The sequence below is a fragment of the Megalops cyprinoides genome, chromosome 21 (assembly GCF_013368585.1).
Source record: "Megalops cyprinoides isolate fMegCyp1 chromosome 21, fMegCyp1.pri, whole genome shotgun sequence".
Lineage (NCBI taxonomy): Eukaryota > Metazoa > Chordata > Actinopteri > Elopiformes > Megalopidae > Megalops > Megalops cyprinoides.
The window spans coordinates 26,893,802-26,915,169 of record NC_050603.1 but is presented as its reverse complement, the minus strand read 5'-3'; the positions used below and the strand labels follow the sequence as shown (position 1 = coordinate 26,915,169).

The window sequence follows — 21,368 nt, the reverse complement described above, 5'->3', positions numbered from 1 at the left end:
AATAATAAACTACTAACCAATGTTATTAATCATCGTAAGAGACGGCAAGTAAGTTTTGGCAGTATAGCTATAGCTAACTATCTCTTTAATGATCATTGGACTCAAAATAGCATGTATTTGAACGTATCCGCAATGTCAACGAAACAGTGGAAAGCAATTTACAGGCACCCAGAAAAGAGTAGGAGGCAGATGTTTGTATTCTTCCAGTTTCGCGTCAGTCGCATGATAGAAAGATAGAAACGTCATCAACACTCGCTCGCAGTGAATTCTCCGTAACGTGACCTGCTGTATTCATACATGGGCTTACTCCGACATGAGCCGGACTTTGTACTAGGGAGCTGGCAGAACGAAGTCCATCACATGTCCGCTCCGACTGATTCAGACATTTGTGTTCTCACATACAGCTCCTCTGGGTAAGGGCCGGATATGTTCCGGCTTTCAGTGCATGTCTGAAAGGGGCTTAGGTCACTGTATCAGTTTACTGCATAGTTTAAGATGGCATGATTTTTTTTTTAAACTTTTTAATGTTTTTATACATTATACTGACAAAATTCATTTGTCAGTTACATATATCTTTAGCTGTATATATGTTAGGCAAGGGATGATGCGTTTAGCCCACAATAAAATACTTTTCACAAATTAGATTTCACATTGCGGAATTATCACAAAATGATATTACCCAGAGAAAAAAAGCTGATAGAAAACAAAAATAGAACACATATTAGGCACAAAGAATTAAATATCAATACTCTTGATGTAGCATTGGTTTGAGTGCCATACTGCTTTTATCACATGATTCAAAATTGGATGAACTTAACGTTAGATACTTAGCTACATGAAGTAGCTAACAACTTTAACAAGTTGCATTGATGACATGAATCTGCCAGTGAATAATGTCTACTTTGTAACTATACTGTTGTTGTAATGTTCCTCGCATTATCTAAATATTTCTGCCAGATAGTTAGTGGATGATCTGGCAAATAAGCTGGCTTTTGAGACATCTTTATTAATTTCATATTAATGTTACATAGGGATGCACGATATTGGATTTTTGCTGATATTCGACATGCCGATATTTTCAAATTCATTTTGGCCGATTGCTGATGCCCATACTCATATAGTGTAGATACATATGGATGCCCCATAATTTAAAAATGGTCTCACTCCCCTCAAGAAGCAGAGAAAAGCTTAGCAGCACACAGCTAGCATCCTCCCAGACTGAGAAACTTGGCTAGGGGCTGGTCGAAACTATTAGGACCGCCATTCGAGTCCCAAAGCACAAGCTTGGCGATCGCAGGCTGTCTTGTTTTCACCTGTTTCCCATCGCATTCTCTACTTACTGAGCCACATTATTTAAAAATGGTCGCATGCCCCTCCAGAAGCAGAGAGAAGCTTAGCAGCACACAGCTAGCATCCTCCCAGAGTGATAAACTTAGCTATATATATACCCCTATACCCCTCCTCGCATCACTGGTGCTTTACAACCATTGCAAATAGCAAATTTGTTATCTGTTTCAGATACTTTGAAATACTTCTATACAGCTGACATGTTGAAGCTTGTTGCTGGTGATCATAATAAAACATTTAGTATCATCGCGTGCGCATTTTTAACGCATCACCTTATCGGCCAGGCACATCGGCAGAAATTTTCATATCTGCCGAAGCTAATAATTAACTTAAGTTTTTATTGGTCGATACTGATGTCGTGCCGATATCATCGTGCATTCCTAATGTTACACAGTACAGTTCAGTTACTTAATACAAAACTTACTTCTCAAAAGAGGTGATAAACATTTCCATATTTAGTTAAAACCAGTAAGAACAGTGAATGGGAACTGACCATTTGGACTTCTTTTGGGGCAAAAAATTATTTAAATAATAGTATTATAAAAATAGTATTTCACTCTATAGCCAGTTCTAATTTAAGTCATGTGGTAATTTGATTTCACAAAATGTTGAATGTTGAGGGCCATCACTTTCAGTTTTGGTGTAATTTAATATTACGATATTTCAAAAAGAAGAGATTTCAGGAATTTGTAAATGAAGGTATAAAAGTATAATTCAGATATTCAGATAATTTTACACATGAATTCCTGTCATTTGTTTGTTTATGGGAGAAATGAATTTCATATACGCCTTCATCAGCAGTTCATATGTGTTGACCAATGACAAAAAAGGTGGGGTCTGATGATCTAGCTCCTCAAATATCCAGTGCTGCCCCATTTCGTAAACTGCAGTGAGAAGTAACTTGCATATTTTCCCTGGTCCAGTCCATAGGGACATTTGTCATTATTGGTAACCATCAAATCAAAGTTTATCTACACTTTAGGTCTTGCCTGTGAGATATTCCACAGTGCACGATATTATTTGTGAAAAATCTAGATTATTCAGCATTACAGTACATTACATTACATCATTCAGCAGATGTTCTTAGACCGACTTTCAAATAAGTGCATCACTATGCTAAGAGTAGTTATCACAAAGTATTACAAGAGATACTAAGATACTAAGTTAAGTGCTAGTGTAGAGTGTTTTTTTGGAAACTAGGGATAGATAAGCTAGATAGAGACAGATAGAGTGGAAGCTAGACGAGAATCAAGAAAGTGTCCAAGAATACTCAATATGTAGAACAAATTATCTTTGACTTGCTTTAAAATTTTATGGCCCAACCTGGTGTAAAATAATAAATGTAATGATAATCAGGGCCCAGATAATCTCAGGTTGGAATTCTCAAACACTCAGTTTCTAGTAGTTGCTAACTAGCTATGTGGCACTAACATGGTAACATTTTAGGAGTTGGGAGCTTGTTTTGAGCTTGTGTTGCCTGTTTGAAAGCTTCAGTATGTCCTTGCAAATTTTGTAGTCTGTGGACTCAGCATATTCTGTGTTGTGTGTTCAAAACTGTGAATGCCAGTATATTTTGAGGGGTGCAGAATAAGGCATGGGTTTGATACCTTTGCTTTGTTTTTAAATAATTCTTTCTTTGAACAGCAAACAAATAACCAAAAAATAAAACAACTTCAGCAGTCAAAATGTCATTTTATCCTCTATAATTCTCAGAAGGCCATTAAACCTCATTGTTGTAGTCCATTAACAAGATGTGAACGTCATTTCCTTCATAATTGCTATTACCTCATTCCCTTTCTGGGTCTCAAATTCTGCAGCCTTCTTGTCTGTGTTCAGATTGGCCATATATAGGTCTGGAAAGTGAATACGCTTGCTTACCCACTCGTGTTGCATTAGCTAGTTGCATCATCACATAGCATTAGTTTTAGAAATTTTGGCACCTGCCTCCAAGTTGGAGTCAATATGGTAAACATTAAAGGTGAATACTGCAAAAAACAGAAGGTGACCGCATAATTTTTTTAATATCGTACACATGGATGCGTAAATTATATGCCTGTATTTTGGCTTATTTTGGGTAAAGAATGATCATTGTTATTGTTACATGTCATTGCTTGCTTTTATAATGGATGAAGATTTCTTTGTGCATGTTCATGTTATTTGATATGACCTTGTTTGTACAGTTGATATTAAACTTTGAGAGTAATTATCTTCCTAATAAATAATTTGCAACATCAAATTTCTGTGATGGCAAGTACTAAAATTTTGATCTAACCTTTATTTGGAAGCTGCTGTACCTTCAGGAGTTTTAAATACCTACCTTCCATGCAAATCCATCTCGGTGCTCAGTTATGGATGAAGAGCAAGACACTTTCAAAGGAGATGCAGGCCACAGTGTGCTTGAAATTGATGCAGATTTGAGTGAGTATGAATTCACTTTGATTTAATGACACAAGGAAAAATGTATGCATATCTGTACTTTTGATTCACAGCAGTACTTACTGAATAGTATTTAACGTGCTGACAGATTCTTCTAATTGCTAACAAGTATAACTTGTTAACATATATTAGATTTATATTAGGAAGTATAATCATATGATTGTGCGAAAAGTGCAATTTGGAAATGCGTTATATGACTTCTAGTGTGAAGCAGTCCCAAGAAATCTGTCCTTAGTGTGACAACAGAAAAAAAGAATGTGAATGTTCAACTCTGGAAATTGCAGTGTGAAAAACAGACACTGGCTGTATGTAGGAGTATCAGGGATTGCCCTTGCCTGTGGTGCTCATGCATGAGTATAGAGGTAGGGTAAAGAGACAAGCTTAGTACAGTACAATTTATGAATCTAATTTGTGCATACTGAATTGAAACATACTGAAGAACTTCTCCCTTCATCATTTCTCTCAGATTGCAAATGGTCATCCTGGGCAAAAGATAAAAGCAAAAGATAAAAAGATATAAGCAAGATTTCTTGTCTCGCATAAGTAGCCAGCGCTCTTATAAGATCATTTTGTGATCGGTTGGAAAGGAGAGACACCTGAAATGTTTTTTGTGATGCTTTCGTTTGCTTGATTTCATCAAGATGAAACTTGAGGACACTGTCATGCTAGCCTATCAATTCCACCACCTCTAGGAAATTTCCTCTGTTTAAACTTGATGAGCTTTCATACCTACCCCTGAAAGCCAAACCTTGTCTTCCGACATACAATGTGATGTCAATCAGTTGGAAGATAATCTCTCTGTTTTTCTGTCTTTCCCTTTCTTTGGCTGCTTGCATTTGATTGTCAGACACTGCAAAAGCCATGTCTAATGCCTTTTAAATGCATTCCTTCTAATCATGCCTAACGTGTGATTCACTGCTGCAGTGCTCCTTTATTCGGACTTTGGCCACCCTCCACATGTTCAACCCCAAGAACTTCCATGCAGACCTGCTCTTATACTTTTCATCATTGCGAATTAGCCAGCAGCTGCCAGTACATGGCATCATTCTGTGGAGAATACTCTAACCAGGGGTTTTGTTCATACCAGTGGCCCTGAAAAGACCGGCCTTCTTGGTTTTTGGGGAACTGCCCAATGGGACAACAGGGTCCAACTGAATTTGAAAATGTTATGAAGGCTGCATTGTATACCTGCAACAATATGCTATAGCGAACATATAAATATAGGATATTGCCTCATTTGGAGGAATGTGAAGGAGATTTTTATTTATAGTAGGCTTGCACAATATATCAAGAAATATCATTAGCCTATCACAATATCAAAGTGATCATGAAATTATCATTAAAATATAATATCGTTAAAATAATATTGCAGTATTTTGTTCACACTTTGGTAAATAGGCAAATGCCTTGGCTTGTCTTTAGATTGAGTGGCAGTTGGTGTATTTACTTTAAGACCCAAGTGAACTTGGCACAAAGTGTGGACTCTTGTCTAATATATCAAAAACTACTCAGGCATGTGATTGGTAAAGGGAAAAAAAAACAGGAAAAGATACCGTACCGTGAGTCACAATGTAACTTGCCAACAGTAAAACTTTTTTTGTCCAAAAGACTGATCTCATATACGGAAGCTAGCACACCTTAACATAACCTTTACCCATCACAGAATTGTTGCTTCATATGCACACAAAAAGTAAAATGTGGTGTCACAAGACACTCTGCTCACTGACATATTCATAAGCTGAGTTGACTATATAACCTGGTTAAAACAAAATTGAGCTGAGAGACTTTGTTGACAATTGAAACGTATAATTTATTACATTTTATACTATTAATTTGAACAAAAACATTGAATAAACTGTTGAAGGGAATACAGAGGGAGAGAGAGAGATCACAATAAAAACTGAGAGCTGTCTGAATATTCCACAGTTCTTTTTTAGGCCTCTTTAACCTTTGCATCCTTTGGAGATCAAGAAATATAGTAAGTTATCTTTACATGATTAGGACACGCTTCTACCATTATGTTGCTACTAGAGCCTGACCGATAAAGCGGCGTGCTGAAATTATCGGCTGATATGAGCTAATTGCAGATAAATTGGTATAGGCATTTAAAACGGCCGATAACTGACAATTAAAAAAGAAACGGAGAGACGGGAAATTGATCCTTCAACCATGTTATGAGTCATTGCGTAGTTTGTACACCAGAGGGCACACTGCAGCACCACTGTTGGCAACACACGTTTGGAATGCCGCAAATCACAATAATCAGCTGACCCAAGCAGAGTCGAGCAAAATAGCTCACGACGGAGATCATCTGTCTTCATGGTAAATTGATAATTGTCATGTGAAATACATCACTTAAATGCTAAGCTAGCTAATGCCATGTTTATCAGTGGAAGATTGCAAATGTTAATGAGTGGTTAAACTATAGCATTTAACTTATTCTGCCTAAATGAAGCAGTGGTAAATATATCTGTGACTCGCATATCTGTAGTTACAGTCGGTACATTGGAAATTATTAACCCTTTCGCGTGTATGGTCACACTGGTGTGATTGGAACGCTAGATTGGTTTCCTCATAGCTAATTTTAGCTTTGAGGAAACAGCGATTTAACTCTAAAAAAATATAGCAAATGCTAACTGAAAACTATGAGAAGCTTAATAACGCTAATGAAAACATAAGGAACCATGTAACCTAATATGTGCGCTACATAGCATAAAAAATAAGTTACTAGCGAAAGGGTTAAACCAGGGCGGACACGCAAATAAATATGAGCTGAACAAGTATAACATGGCTTGGTAGCCAAACAAAGTTATCTAGCTTCTCTTTCAAACGTGTAGTGTGAAATCCCAAAGTTGCAAGTCCTTGTTGCAGACAGTCATGTAGATGCATTCAATAGCAGCGTTTACTCTAGGTCACTGTATCAGTTTACTGCATAGTTTAAGGTGGCATGACATTTTTTTAAAAACTTTTTAATATTTTTATACATTTGACTCTCATTTATCAAAACCTTAATATATTTAGTTGTACTTTTGTTCAAAGTACTATTTATGACAATAAAGCGAGTTTATTTTTAAACTGCATTATGTCATGTTAACTTGGTGAGGACTCTTAAATAACTACACATAACAAATGTTAGAGAAAATCTTTGTGTTTCTGAAAAAACGAATATCGGCCGATATATCTATCAGATTTTTAAATCCTCAAATATCGAAATCGGCATTGGTCTTAAAAATCCTATATCAGTCGGGCTCTAGTTGTTACAGTTGCCTACACATAACTTTAACTATTACAAGACCTGCCTAGTGACAAAGTTATACAGTTAGCAAGTTACCTAGAAAGAATGACATTCAGTAGAATGTTTGGAGTCTGAGGGCAGGCTTACAGCCTCTTCTCAGTAGCTAATTAGTTAGCTAAGCTAACTATTGCTAACTAATGATATGTAGCTTGCTTAACTTATGTTCCTGTTTACTGTTTAGCTTAGTTTCAATTCACAGATTACTGATTCACATCTGAGGCAACCACTCCCTTGCTAGCTAGTTAGCTAACGTTTCCAGCAGGCTCATGTCACACTTTCTCACAGGTGACAGTAGGCTATAGTAGACACAATAATTGTAATAAATGGATAGCTTAAAAAAAATGCTGAATGAGATTATTCATACACACATGCGATTTAGTCAAGAAGATTCTGATTTTTGAAAACGCGAGTCAGTAACTCAACTATGGTGGGCTTTAAATACTAGAATTTCGTGGAATTCCAGATTCCAGCGGAAATCATGAAATGACGGTCAAGCGGTCTTGAGAACGCATACGCACTTTACGTAGAATGTTCAGTACCACCAACAGAAGACTGGATTATTATGCAGTACTCAAGATGTATTGAAACATTATGGGTAGACAAGGTTAAGGACAATAACAGATACTCATCCCCAACAATCACAGATGCGCACCCCCCCCCCCCCCCCCCCCGTTTATTCAATGATTCAAAGTTCCAACAAAATATTAGGATATATAGTCGGATTTATAACCTAAACATGGTTGCACATCCTAAAGATATTACTTAAACAATCTTAACGACTCAGGGTGCACACATTTACTATAATGATTTACTTCACTGCACTAAGTGCACTGCAATTGACATTGTGGCCAGTAATAAGAATTTGACTATGCCACCCAGTTAAAGTGTTGGGACTCGTTTTATCAATAACTATTAATTTATTGGGGGAAAAAAATTAAACGCAAGTTCTTAAAAATGGTGGGAGCAAGACAACCAAGAACATTTGAGATCATGACCACTTTTCATTCAGAATGATTCCTTTTTATTACATTTACATTTACATTTATTTATTTAGCAGATGCTTTTATCCAAAGCGACATACAAAAGTGCATACAGTAAGTATAGCGACAGTACGGGGACAGGATGTGTACAGTTCCACAGGTAGCAATTAAAAGCAACAGCAAAAGAGTCAATTCATCTGTTATAGAACACAAGTACAAAAAAATGAAAATTTTTTTAATCAGTCCGCTAGTAGGTGGTGTCAACAGCCAGAGGTGTCACCGCTCTGTCATTCACGAGTATAGTGCAGCTTCAGCCAGGGCATCTCGTTATCTAGCAGGGGGTGATACAAAACACTGTGAGTAGCCTAGAGAAGTGACCATTTTCGGTTACACAGCACAGAAACAAATAGGCTAAACAAAATCCCAAAAACCCTAGATACAAGCAGCTGCACAAAACAAACAAATTGCATGCTTGCTCAATTCGGGAACAAGTCCTTCAGAAGTCGACCGGCTTCCATTTTCCTGCGTCTTAAAAAGGCGATAGACTAATGGGGCAAATCACCACACCTGCCACAACCACCGGCACATTAAACAATGCGTTTACTATTAAGGGAGGGGGTGTGGCATCTGAAATAATTCATTATCCATTACTACACGATTAAGTAGGCTACACAAACTAAGTAGGCTATGCAATGCACGTAAGCCACAGAGTCCCTCCCAACCAATCAGAAATCTTACTAATATATCACTCTTGTCGTCGACAATTATTATGAAACTCAGGCGTGTGTGAGTCTTGTGTGTGCATAACTAATAGCTTTAACTAAAACAATATTTAATTTGCAATTTAATTTGGTCTAACTTCAGCAATGATGTACTAGTGCTACTAATGGCTAATCCCAGCTATCAAAATCCTTCAGAGAGGCAGCTTGTCCAAAAGAGGGAAAATGGGAAAGGGAAAATAATTTCACCTGCAGACTTGATTGGAATTCCCTCCTGAGACCATTTAGCCATCTTTGCACTGACTTTGTTTTTAAGAAAAGACCTTGAAAAGGATATCTAATGTGTTTATATACAAATATGCAATGATATACATAGTTTATATACATAGTTTATGGATAACATTCATTTGTGTGTGATGCAAATTTTTTGTAATTGCAGACCTTCCATTAGTATTGTCATGCTTTTTATGCACTTTTTTTGTAGAAAAAAGGTTTTTATGAAAAATGTGGTTATACTCCATCATTAGTGGCATTACTTCAATCAGTTGTTTATAGCAAAATTTTTACAGTTGCATCGTAAAATCACTGGTAAGTTCTCCCTAAGCAAGCTAAAGGTATACCCTTGGAAACCATTATAAAGGAAACAGCAATTTTTTGGAAACAGAAGGGAAGTTTGAATGGGGAAATAATGAATTGAAATGAAAATATTCATGATACTACATGGCTGGACAGATGGCTGTCAGTGTGGGAGAGATGTTGGGCCTAAAATATAGGGTGGTGGGATGATGTTGGGTGGCCTCTTCATGTCTTTCAGGGTAGCCTTTTAACTGGTGGTTGGTCTGCAGGTGGAAATATTAGAAAGAAGTGAGAAAGAGGGTTTATCAGAATAGATGGGCAGGGTAGTAGAGTACAGTATTCAGTAGACCAGTGTAACACATTGTAGCCTTAGTGGAGACATGTGGCTGAGACTGTTTGACCTCATTAAGAGTAAGACCTGACTGAAAAAGAGCTTGCCATAGACAGCTTACTAACCATAGGCATGTATCACCTTCTGGTTCATAACAGAACAAATACAATACACTTAGCCTAGGACTCACTAGATTAAAGCCTTTCAGTTGCATTAAATCAGTTTGCATGTGAATGTTGATAAATAGGCAATACCCTAGTGCATATGACCTAACTTGAAAGGTATAATACAACCTGCAAAAATTTAATCAAAATTTAACTGAATGAAACTGAAATAGTTGTTATTTTAACATTTCTAATTGCATTTTGTTTTACTTTATAGGAGATGACAACTTCTTTAAGCTTATTGAAGATTTCTTGGGATCGCAGTCTGGAGAAAAACTGAATTTTGATGAGAGGCCGTGCAAGAACAGGTTGTTGATTCAAGTGGGACTAATGAGAGAGGATAACCAAGTTTCCTGGGGAAATGTAGAGACATGGCTTCAGAAGATTTTCCCCATGTACCGTTCTGCTGATTTCCGTAGCATAATTGAAAGGAGCATTGAAACAGCTTTGAGTTTAAGTGGTGATGCAAGAGAAATCTTCCTCAATTCAGATGTAAACTTTGAATTTGTTGGCCCAATTTGTGATAGCCTTGGAATTGGAAGAGCAGATCTGTTGAAAATGTCAGACTTTTCTTATCAGGCAAAATGCACCCAAATTACAAATGGTCTGATATTAGAACTCAGCAACTTTGTTACAAAGGAAAAAATAGACCCAGTAGTTTTGGTGTCATGGTTAAGGAATTTCAACCCAAGGTTTTGTAGTGATGGCAGAATTCAGAAGGCTAACAAAGTCCTTCAGACAAAACTCAAGAAAATCAAGTTAGAGTATCGAAAGTATCAGAGGGGCAAATCCCGGAGAAACAGTATGCTGGAAAAATTCCTTCAGGCTGAATTTGAATTGGTTCCCAAAGTACTTGATGTTCCAGTCAGAAAGCTGCATGGTGTAAATCGAATAAAACATTTTGTTTCAAATCACCAGAACAGTAAGAAGATGACCAAAATATTCAGAGGAAAAAAATGTGCCTTACAAGCAACAGCAAAACAATTACATGGAAATTCCCTCTCTCAGGGTTGTGTTGGAAGCAAACTGATGAAGTCAGAAGACACTGAAAAAAGCTTGGCTCGGAAGAACCCTGTAAATGATGTAAATCGTTCATTGCAATCAAACAACTTGCTGAAGGTAAAAGAAGAATGCAATTCTCCAACAAACAAAGGTCCTCGAACAAGACAAGGGACAGGGGGCTCAGTAGGAATTCCAGATGCAGCTAAAGCAGAGGCTTTAACAATACTTGATGTTTCCATGCTTTGTCTTCAGAAACTGTCAAGTGTTTATGGAGAAAAAACAGAAGAATCCAAGCAAGTTGTCAAGGATCTCATCCAGAAGCATTTTTTGTTAATGTTGGAGGAAGAGCCTGTCATGAAAGCATTTAATGAAAAAATCAACAGTTTTCAGAAAGTGGCTTCACCATTACATTTTCTTGACTGTAATGCTAATTTTCTTAATGAATTAAGTGATGCAGTTGAACAGCAGGTACTTGCCATTGAAAGAGAGATTATCTTGTTTACAGGAGAGAAGCTGGGACGTGACAAGAATCCTAAATTCTCCAACTTTGTTAACTTTTCAGAAAGTGTAGCTTCACGCTATATCCGTATGGCCTGTGATGTTTTGAGTCCTCGTGGTGAAACAAAGCACAGTTGTAGAAGACAATGGCTCAGTTTCTGCAAGACAAGAGAAAAACCTTCTAAATTAGCTGTAAGTCAGTCCAATCGCTTCAACACCTATTTTGAGGGTGCTGCAGGCCTCATTCACCATCATACTGACATCATCCATTTTTTTTCAGACCCTCATGTTTCTAGCACTTTTGACTGGCCAAATGTCATACAGGAAAGTGTCGCAGATGATGCCAATGATGAGGTTATCCAGGCTCTTGTTTGTGTTATTGCCATTGTCTACTGCAAAATTCTCGGCCCTTACTGGCAGCTTCTGAAGAGCAGTGCGGAGTATGTATACTTTCACAGATATGTCCACTGCCTTCACCAAAACCTCATGCAGTGGTCTGTGGATGCTTCACTTCTCCTCTTGCCAGTGTACTCAGACAGCAATGTATTCCACCAGTTTCCTCTGCAAGAAAAGAGTTTTGATGGGGTGTTTTCATACTGCAGTCCTGAGAACCAACACACTTCCCTAATCAGGAAATGTCTGGAGAAGATGATGGAAAAACTTGCAGTAGTTACTGAAACAAATCTGAAGGATTTCTTGCCAGGTGGAGTGTACTGTCAAGACCCTGCTCCAGAAACGTGTGCTAAACTGAGAACCTGCCAGCTGTCACATTTGATGAGTGAGTACCCATATGGCCACGCCTACCCCTACAAGTGTAAAAGATCAGACATTTCAGCTGTTCTACCAACGACCAATTCTGCTGTTGCTTCCAAAGATGATTCTTCCATTCTTAAGAGAAATGGCATCATTCATCCAAAAAAAGGACTTTGTTCTCAAGGCAAAACTCTAAGCATTTTGGGAAAGCCAAGTGAAGATGCAGATCTGAAGGAAAATGAAAACCTCCAAGATGGCTTTACCAAGAATTCAATCCTTGCTTCTGTTGCTAAAAATGGAGGACCATGCACAAGCAAGCAAGATGTAGACTGCTTGTTAGCCAAAATGGAGGGCGCCAGTCATGCTCAGAAACGGGAAGCAATTCGGTGTGAAATAAATTACCAGAAAGTGATTCTTGGCTCAAGAGATAAGAACCTGAATCAAATTGGCTTCTCTTTGACAGATATGGTTACAAAACTGAAAATGGTGTTACCAGACAATGGAGATGGACAGATTAGCACAATGAGAGAGGAAGCTTTGGGCAGCATGGAGGATAGAATGAGACATCACCAGCACTATTACGTGACCAAGACTACAGATAGACCAGAGTGGCCTATTACTCAGAATTCAGATCTGAATCCTTTCATCAACACAGGTATAAATTTGAGAAAAAACAGAATTCACACCCACAAAAGTTACAGGGAGAACTTTGAATTTAACTTTTCTTCCTTGCATAATTAATGGGCTAAACTGTGTTTGGGCTTCCTGTTGCCTGGAGATTCCCCTCACTCTCTTATTTTGATAGTTCTTGTGTGCTTTTAGTAAGTTTTTAATATTAAAATAACTGTAGTAGTGTTTGCACATTAATATGCCTTTTCCATCTTACAACTGAAATACACTTGTCCAAGGACTTCTTAGGTTTTAATAATCGGTGTATTCTATGAATAAAGGAGCTGAATGTACTGAGTCTCTATTAGCAAAACTGAATATACAAAACTGGATAATGTTTGCACTTTTTTTCACAAAAGAATCCTTGCTTCAGGGTCTGTTGTCCAGTGAATGGAAAGATCACCAAGGTGTTTACATATATCAGCACAAATCCTGTCAAAGGTTGTCATCTGCTATTCGTGTCACCAAGGTACCAGTTCAAAATAGTGAGTGTGTGGTAATCATCCTTGACATGACCTTTGACCACTGACTTGCTCTTTGATATGCCCAGAGATTTTTAGCGGTGGGTTTATTTCCAAACACATTGACTTTTTTTTTCTAAAACATCAGAATTTCAAGCAAAAATTTGGAACGCAGTAAGTTGTTATTAGGTAAAATACAGATCATTTTCTAGAAATAGTATTGGTTCTGAACACTACTCATCCCATGTACATCCTTTGTGGAGGCATTGCTACCCTGTCACTGCATGGGCGGCGCCAGGGAGGGGCTTGGGGGTGCTGTAGCTACCCCTAGGATAGCCATAGCACCCCCAAGAAATTTCTTTAGAATTTATTTAGAATCTTTAATTTTTAATGAATGGCATTGTAACTGTCGCGGAGCGGGTACTGCGTATGTGCGCGTGTGTATGCGCGCACGCGTGTGTGTAAGTGTTGGGGGTGTTGCAGTAGAAATTAAACTGTGGCGACCGTCACATTAATGGGAATCCATAAATTTCAGAGCACCCTCGCCTCACCCTGAAAAGTCAAGCAACCCCATAGCACCAGCAAAAGAAAATCTCTGGCGCTGCCCCTGTGTCACTGTGTTGTAGCAGATAACCTAATGGCAGAGATGAATATGGTTTTTCAGAATACATTCCTGCAGGATGGAGGCATAGTGAGACTAGACATCTTCATATTGCTTTGAGAACACTTTAAGACCAACTTTAAACCTGGGGGAGCACGTGTTTGGGTTTCAGATTAGTGAAAACTGCTGTTATACCATTATTTTATGCCCTCTGAACTATTGGCAGATGTATTCTGTAATGTTAGTTGGCCATCTGCCATTGTCTTCTAGTTGTCTTTATGCAAGTATAAGCTTTGTGTCATATGTCCTGTATAGATATAAATAAAAATATTTTCTAATTTGGTGTGCATTGGTGGATTTATTATCTAATAATGAATGAATGAATCTGTAATCTGCGTAAAAATGTTTTGAGTGAAAATGAGCTCTGAATTCAAAATTAAAATTATTATTAAAAATTATTTGAATTTGGTCCTGAGAAAATAAAGGTTTCTGATGATATATTGCATAAGTGCATAAGTGTGCATGAGCCACTGGCATGCTTTGTATTGAGGGTAGGGTAGGGGGAAGCATTCATAGAGTAAACTGTGTGGGATGAAATGTTTTTGTGACTTAAATGTGTTGAGGAAGAGAAATGTAGGGAGACGTTTGATGTAACAGTACACTAAAAAGCTATGTCATTTATTTACACATTGTATTATAAAATCATTTATAACTCCTTGCCCATTTTCTGAATTCCAGTGACTTAAAGTGCTTTTGTGATTTGTGAAGGCATTCCTCTTACAATGCTCTTTTTTCATACATTATCCTTAAAATTCCTGATGGTGCCATGGGCCTTAGCTGGATATGTGTAGCTCCTGTAGGTTTCATAATTTATGGTCAGCAAGGCCTGTAGAAATTTATCGAGGCTTCACATTGTAGCAATTTGCTTACTTGGCAACATTTTGTAGCTTATCATTTTTGGCCCAATTTCTGATGAACAGAATAATTTTGCTTCAACATTGTGTGGATGATGTAAACAAACGTAAGGTACCAGCTATATAGATAGTTAATGTATAATTACTTAGCTGCTGATATTAGAATTCCTCAACTGAAAATCTGTGTTGCAGTGGTGTTTCAGGCTTAACAATTAATTTCCGTTTCAAATAGTTTTACTTTTAATCTGTGCAAAGACACCAGTCTTCCTGTTAAAATCAAAAACGGGTATTTATCGATTCACTTTTATTTGCTTATTAGATATTTATTCATTGGGCTGCCTGGGATTGTCATTGATGTATCTGTCTGTTCCATCCATGTGTGGTTAAACATGGTGACTTTTTCCACTTCCCAATTTTGTTCATGCTGGTATGGCATGGTATTGGTGTGGCAACTGGGGAGATGTCAGTTAAATCACTCTTAAAATGGTTAATTCACCAAATGACACCCACCAGTGCAGAAAAAAACTTTTATGGTAATGACAAAGGGAGACTCCTGCACAATAGTGAAGGATTCAGGAGCATGTCCAGTTTTCAAAATACAGTTGCTTTCCATAGTTGTTAACAGTGTTGTCTGCCATGCAAAGAAAGGGGCTACATCAATTTTGGATTTGATCTCATTGGTTACCAAGCATGCAACAGAAGGAACTAAATCACTCAAGATTGTTTTCAACAATTCAGTAACCACAGTGGAGCATTCCAGAGTGAGTTCCCAGTTTGGCTACTGTGTTGCTAGATTTAGTGAATTTTTGGACCCCACCAGCTACTTTTCCTTGAAACCTAGCTACTTTTAAGAGCTACAGGTGAAAAATTAGCAACTTTTAAAAATGGATTCAGAGATTTATAGTGGATAAGAAACTACAGATTTACATCTCAAACTTGATATCCTCCATCAGCTAGCTAGCTACCTATTAGCTACATACTTTACAGTCACTGCTATTGGCATGGATGTAGCCAAGTTAGCTAAATCTACTAGACAGTAGCTGCATAGCAAACTTGAGTACAATCACAGAAATCAGTACAAGCAATGCTCTTACTCTACACACTTACTCCAGAATTTAAGTTGAGAAATTGCATGTCCAGCTGTGAGGATTGACAACCATTCCACCCAATTCTAGTTAGCTGCTTACAGTCTGGATGGAGTTAACGACTAGAATAAAATATTAAAACAGCAGTCCTTGACACACTAGTGTTATTTGAATTCATACCAGCCCCTGCTGACCTTCAAGATCCTAATGATCTAGCTGCACAGTAGTTCTCTGTTAGTTTTTTAGAGGTGCAGCGACACCATTTTTAAGACCGATACAAGTACCAAGTATTTACTTTTAAAGTATCGGCCGATACCGAGTACAGATACGAGTACTTATTTGGGGGGAATGAAAGAAGCATTGTAGTTACTCAAAGAAAATGTTTATTATTCGAAACGTAGAAACGTTTAAGTGCCTTCTCTATAAAGCCATTAGACAGCTACAAACTGACAAGCTTGCCTGAGTAAACGTAAACGTAAGGGGAAGGTTTTTCTTAATAAAGAGAAGCATTTCCGCTCTCACGTAAGTCGGTTTCTTCTCTCATTAACAACTTGAGAAGCTTCGCTGAAGAGTCGTTTGCTCTCAACACTAGTGCATGGCGCTGATAGAATTTTTCCGAGCTGTGGAAGCCAAATGAGGAAATCGGACTGCGTTGCTTCTCCAGTACTCTAGGGCAGCGTTTCCCAAACCTCTCCTGGAGGACCCCTTGTCCTGCATGTTTTAGATCTCTCCCTGCTCCGACATCTGATTCAAATGATCAACTCGTTATGAACTCCTGAAGCTGCTTAATAACAAACTGATCATTTAAATCAGCTGTGTTGGAGCAGGGAGAGATCTAAAACATGCAGGACAACGGGTCCTCCAGGTGAGGTTTGGGAAACGCTGCTCTAGTCTAGGGCATTATCTGATCTTGCGATAGTTGGCTCTCTGAGGTAGGTCTGCACATGTATTGCTGCGCTTGTGACCACTGCCTCTATGTGTGGTGACTGCTTCTCTAGAATTTCATCGAAAACCGCAAAGAGATTGGTCTTCTGCGTACTCTTTTCTGCTCTGGTTCATTCGAGTGCAGTGTTGTGTCACCCGCGGTCACATTCTCCACCTTTTCAATTTCTCCAATCACTGCTGCGCTGGCTTTTTGCATGTTCTCAGCGCTTGTGAAATAACGGTCCTTGTACCTGTTATAAATACACACACGCGTCTCAATAAAAATACACAGTAGCCTTTACATCACCAGAACAAGAAGGTACGTATAATAATGAAACCGCTAAAGTTTGTTACATTATAGACAAGTTGTTCATAAGCAAAGCTCAGCTGGCGAATAAAATACAATAGCTCAGTGTGCATTTAGTATAGCTAAGCTACAAAGATACTTGCTCACCTAGCATCCAAAAGCGTGGCCACGGCGTACAAGGACTAAGATGCCTAGCCTCTGAAGGACGTGACTTGGAAGGACCCGTCCTACCAAGGAAGCATCCTTGACTTTGAGAAACAGCTTCTGCCTCCACATCAGCGAATCGCTGTGTTAACGCATCCAAAAGGACGCTCTTCATCGTTTTGATTCCGCTGTCAAAATCGCTTTCTCTGCTGAGACGTTTGAGGACTGTGATTGCTGGAATCACGTCAGCTGCTGTGGCAGAACAGAGGCTGAACTGCCGACTACCGAACTGTCAATTCTTCAAACGGATCAAGAACTGTCAGTACTCTTGCGCTGAGCGTGGCTGGTAATATGTGATCGGATGTGTATGCGCTCAGTGTCCTCTTCTGCTCCAGGAGGCTCTGTAGCATGTAGTACGTGCTGTTCCAACGAGTTTGAACATCTTGCTGCAGCCTCTTTACGGGACATTTCAGATCTCTATGAATGTCCTCGAGACGAGAGTAGGCCAGTGGGGAATGTTTGAAATGGCCCACAATTTTCCTCCCGATTGCTACGATGTCACAGATACTACGCTGCGAAAGTAGCCCTCATGCACAACAAGTTGTAATGTTGCGCTGCACAGGATAAGCTAGACAGCTCCATGTCTTGAGACGCCTTTGATAGGTTTCTAGTATTATCTCTTACAAAGACTTGGACGTTTGATTTAGGGATCTTCCATTTTCCAACATTTCTTCGAATGCCATTGAGACTGCTCCTGCTGTGTGTGAGAGCCCCGGAACTCCTTGTGTGTAGCACAGCATTTTGTAGAGTAAAAATATTTTCTACCCTTTGTGACTTAGTGGTGACATTGTGCATACATCGGAAAACCAGATATCAGTCGTGAAACTCACGTCAGAAACGTCCTGCAGAAGCTGGTGTATGTGGGTCGAAACCTTACTGTACAACTGTGGAAGAGCTGTGTCGGTGATATATCGTCGGCTAGGCAGCACATAGCGTGGCTTAAGGCAGTCCATGAGACGGCGGAACCCCACATTCTCCACAACTGATAAAGGCTGGTCGTCAAGAGCAATAAATTCGGTTATTTTTCTGTAATTTTCTTTGCCTTTGTGCTGCCCTTAGACAGCTTTTCGTGCATATGCAGGGATTGTGTCAGCGTCTGCTGAGTAACATTTCCCTTTCCCTGCTTAGCTTTAGCATTGCTTGTGTCAACAAACGTACTCGTGAGGATGACGATTCTTTAAATTTATCAAATTGCTTGTGTTGTAGTTCTTTATATTTGTGCCTCCCCTTGAAATGGTTGTGTTACTACAATTCGAAGTTTTACTTTCTTTGTTTTCAAATTTAAAGAAATTCCAAATAGCTGACATGATTCCAAGTTTGATTACAATAGGGAATAGGCTAATAGGGCTCCGCTGTTAGTTTCGCGGCAAGTTTACAGGCTACGTCATTATACGTCAGTACACTCGTAATTGGAAGGATTAAATTATGATGCTGATACCAAGTACGAGTGTTTACCATGCTGTATCGGCCCGATACGAGTAACGACGAGTAGTATCAAGTTCAACTGAACAAGGATGTTCCATTTCTTCACTCCATCATCCCTTATTTTATCTTCTCATCTCTTCCTTGTTTTCTTGTTGGGTTGGGATGCACCGCTGTTCTGTTCTGTTTTCCCCAAGCTAATTTTATTTATTTTAATTTGACTATGATTTGTTCTAGTCACTGGTTACAAAGACATTGTTATTTCAAGTTGTTAACTTGACTATATTGACAATGTTATTTTTTTTCTCCTGCAACTTGTTTTCATAAAATGAAGGTCAGAAATGAGATAATTTTGTTTGGCTCAGTACCAGTACACTAAGTATGTTTGAGCATTGAAATATTATTTGCAGCTGTATTACTACCCTAGGTTTTATAGGACAGATTTGTCTTTGTGGGCTTTAGGAACATTAAATATTAAAATTGAAATGGAGTAGTTCTGAGGCAGCTGCTAGGTACTCATCTGTAACCAGCTAGCTGAAGCTAAGAGCCACACAAACAGCTGTCCACTAGAATGTATCTGCTGTATCTAGATCTGTCTGGGAAGACAATTTTATGGCACTTTTTTGGCTCTAAATATTGTATCAAAAGCAGTAAAAAAAAAAAAAAAAAAAAAAACAGATGGGATGCTGGCATCCCAGCAGTAGTACTGGTGTGGTCCTCTCATGCCTGGGCTACTATAACTCTCTCCTTACTTGCCTTTCTGCCTGTGCAGTCAGACCTCTACAACTAATCCAAAATGCAGCTGCACAACTTGTCTACGATCTCCCTAAATGTAGTCAAGTTACTCCTATCCTCAGCTCACTTCACTGGCTTCCTGTTATCGCTTGCATCAAGTTCATATATTTTCTTGGTGCTGGCATATAGGACAGTGAATGGGACAGCCCCCTCATACCTACAACCCCTCTTCAAACCCTATGTTCCCTGAAGACTGCTGTGCTCTGCATCTACAGGGCAACTGACTGTCCCAACCCAACGCGGTCGCTTTCCTCAGACACGAACCCTGTCTGTATTAGTCCCTCAGTGGTGGAACTCCTCATGGAGGTTAAGACAGCAGAATTACTGGCCATCTTCTGATGCAGACTGAAGACCCACCTCTTCAGACTGCATCTTGGTCCCACTTCAATCCCTACCCTCTAACACCTGCTACCTCTAGTATTTTATTTTATTTGTAGTATTGTGATGTATTTTGATTCCATGTTCTAAGGACTGCTGTATCTTAGTATACGAGGCTTCTGTCAGACTGCACAAGTTAACGTGTGGTAGGGCTTGAATAGTGTTAAGCTCACACTCACTGTACTGGGAGTGTTGTTAGCCTGGTCTGACACTGTTGCTCATTTGAATTTTATTGGATACATTTATGTTCTGTTGTGATGGAAGTCGCTCTGGATAACAGCATCTGCTAAATGCATGTAATGTAATGTAACACAGCAAAAGGTATTGATTACAAATCAATAGGTTATATTTATGCTTTGGCTTGACACATACAAAGCATTGTGTCCAGTTCAGGGCACCACATTCTAAGAAGGACATAGGAGCTCTTGAAAAGTATATAAAATGGCAGCAAGATTTGTGAGACAATTGAAGGATTGGCGGGGAGGTTGGTTAATAATGTGGGCTGCAGAATTGTGAGCAAATCTGTGAGCATCCTGGGATGGTGGTTCTAAGAGAAGAGATCAGATGACTGTTAATGAAGACAAGTTGTACAGTATGTGAGGCAGAAAGCTAATGTTTTTTTATTTTGTTATTTAATTTTGTTATTATTTTGTAGGTCAATTAAAAAGAGTCTATAATCATCTCGGTTACTAAATGTACCCAAACACATAACAATAGCTACATTTTTTTGACTCGTGTTCATTCTGTTAAGAATTTTCTGAAAGTCATAGTGAACAGCTATTCCTTGTTGCAGATTTATAATGTGAATATACAATTTTGTCATGCATGTCCCATTGTTTCCAACAATGACATTCATTATATATAGGTATCATAAATTATCATCTAGGGTAAAAGGCCCCTGCTGTACAAGTAAATGAAAACAGGTATACAGGAATACAGGTTTCTCCTAGAATCAGGGGTCGTAGGGCCCTAGTTAAACACACTTGACCAAGTGCAAGACCAAGCAGTAGGTGCTAGTTTACTTAGAAGACACTGAGATTATAAGGTGATATTTGACAACTAGTTGTTGGCCGGCCATTGCCTGTAGGCAACAGTGTGTTATGCACTTGGTCTGTTCTTTAGCCAATATGTAGAATCACCATCAGCCAGTGAGAATGGGAAAGGTCTCGCTTTCCTGTACACCCAAGAAAAGAAAGAAGGCACTCTTTAACTTCAGTTATGGCAGTGGTTTAGAGAATGAGAACAAATTGATCAGATTGGTTGAGAAGAGGCCAGCACTGCATGATGGAACAGGAACTATAAAGTAACAAATTCAAGTCTATGGCAGGAGATTGAGGATCACCTAGTTAGCATTATTTAGCTTCAATCTTAGATATTTGTCCCATGTTAGCTAGCTAGTTACATTATTTAGCTAAACAATAAATTGACAGAGATAATGTCACTGTACAGTAATGAATACATTATTGTTACTGATGGAGACGGTAGCTAGGAGAATTTGGCTAAATCC

General features: G+C 38.7%; 2 protein-coding genes across 4 annotated transcripts in view; both read left to right on the top strand.

The window, feature by feature from the left end:
- LOC118796434 (solute carrier family 52, riboflavin transporter, member 2-like) overlaps nt 1–21,368 on the top strand; it is a 45,884-nt gene that overhangs the window by 5,335 nt on the left and 19,181 nt on the right. The window lies entirely within an intron of this gene.
- Nucleotides 9,734–19,822, top strand: LOC118796421. The gene is made up of 3 exons (XM_036555281.1): nt 9,734–9,764; nt 11,413–12,487; nt 19,699–19,822. The coding sequence occupies exons 1-3, from the start codon at nt 9,734–9,736 to the stop codon at nt 19,820–19,822; spliced, it is 1,230 nt and encodes a 409-aa protein (XP_036411174.1).

Coding starts and splice junctions, on each gene's coding strand:
- LOC118796421 (XM_036555281.1), top strand. CDS start 9,734: ATGTGGCTGAGACTGTTTGACCTCATTAAGA. Junction 9,765..11,412: donor ACTGTTTGACCTCATTAAGA/GTAAGACCTGAC, acceptor TTAACTTTTCAG/AAAGTGTAGCTTCACGCTAT. Junction 12,488..19,698: donor CAGAAACGGGAAGCAATTCG/GTGTGAAATAAA, acceptor CTGCATCTACAG/GGCAACTGACTGTCCCAACC.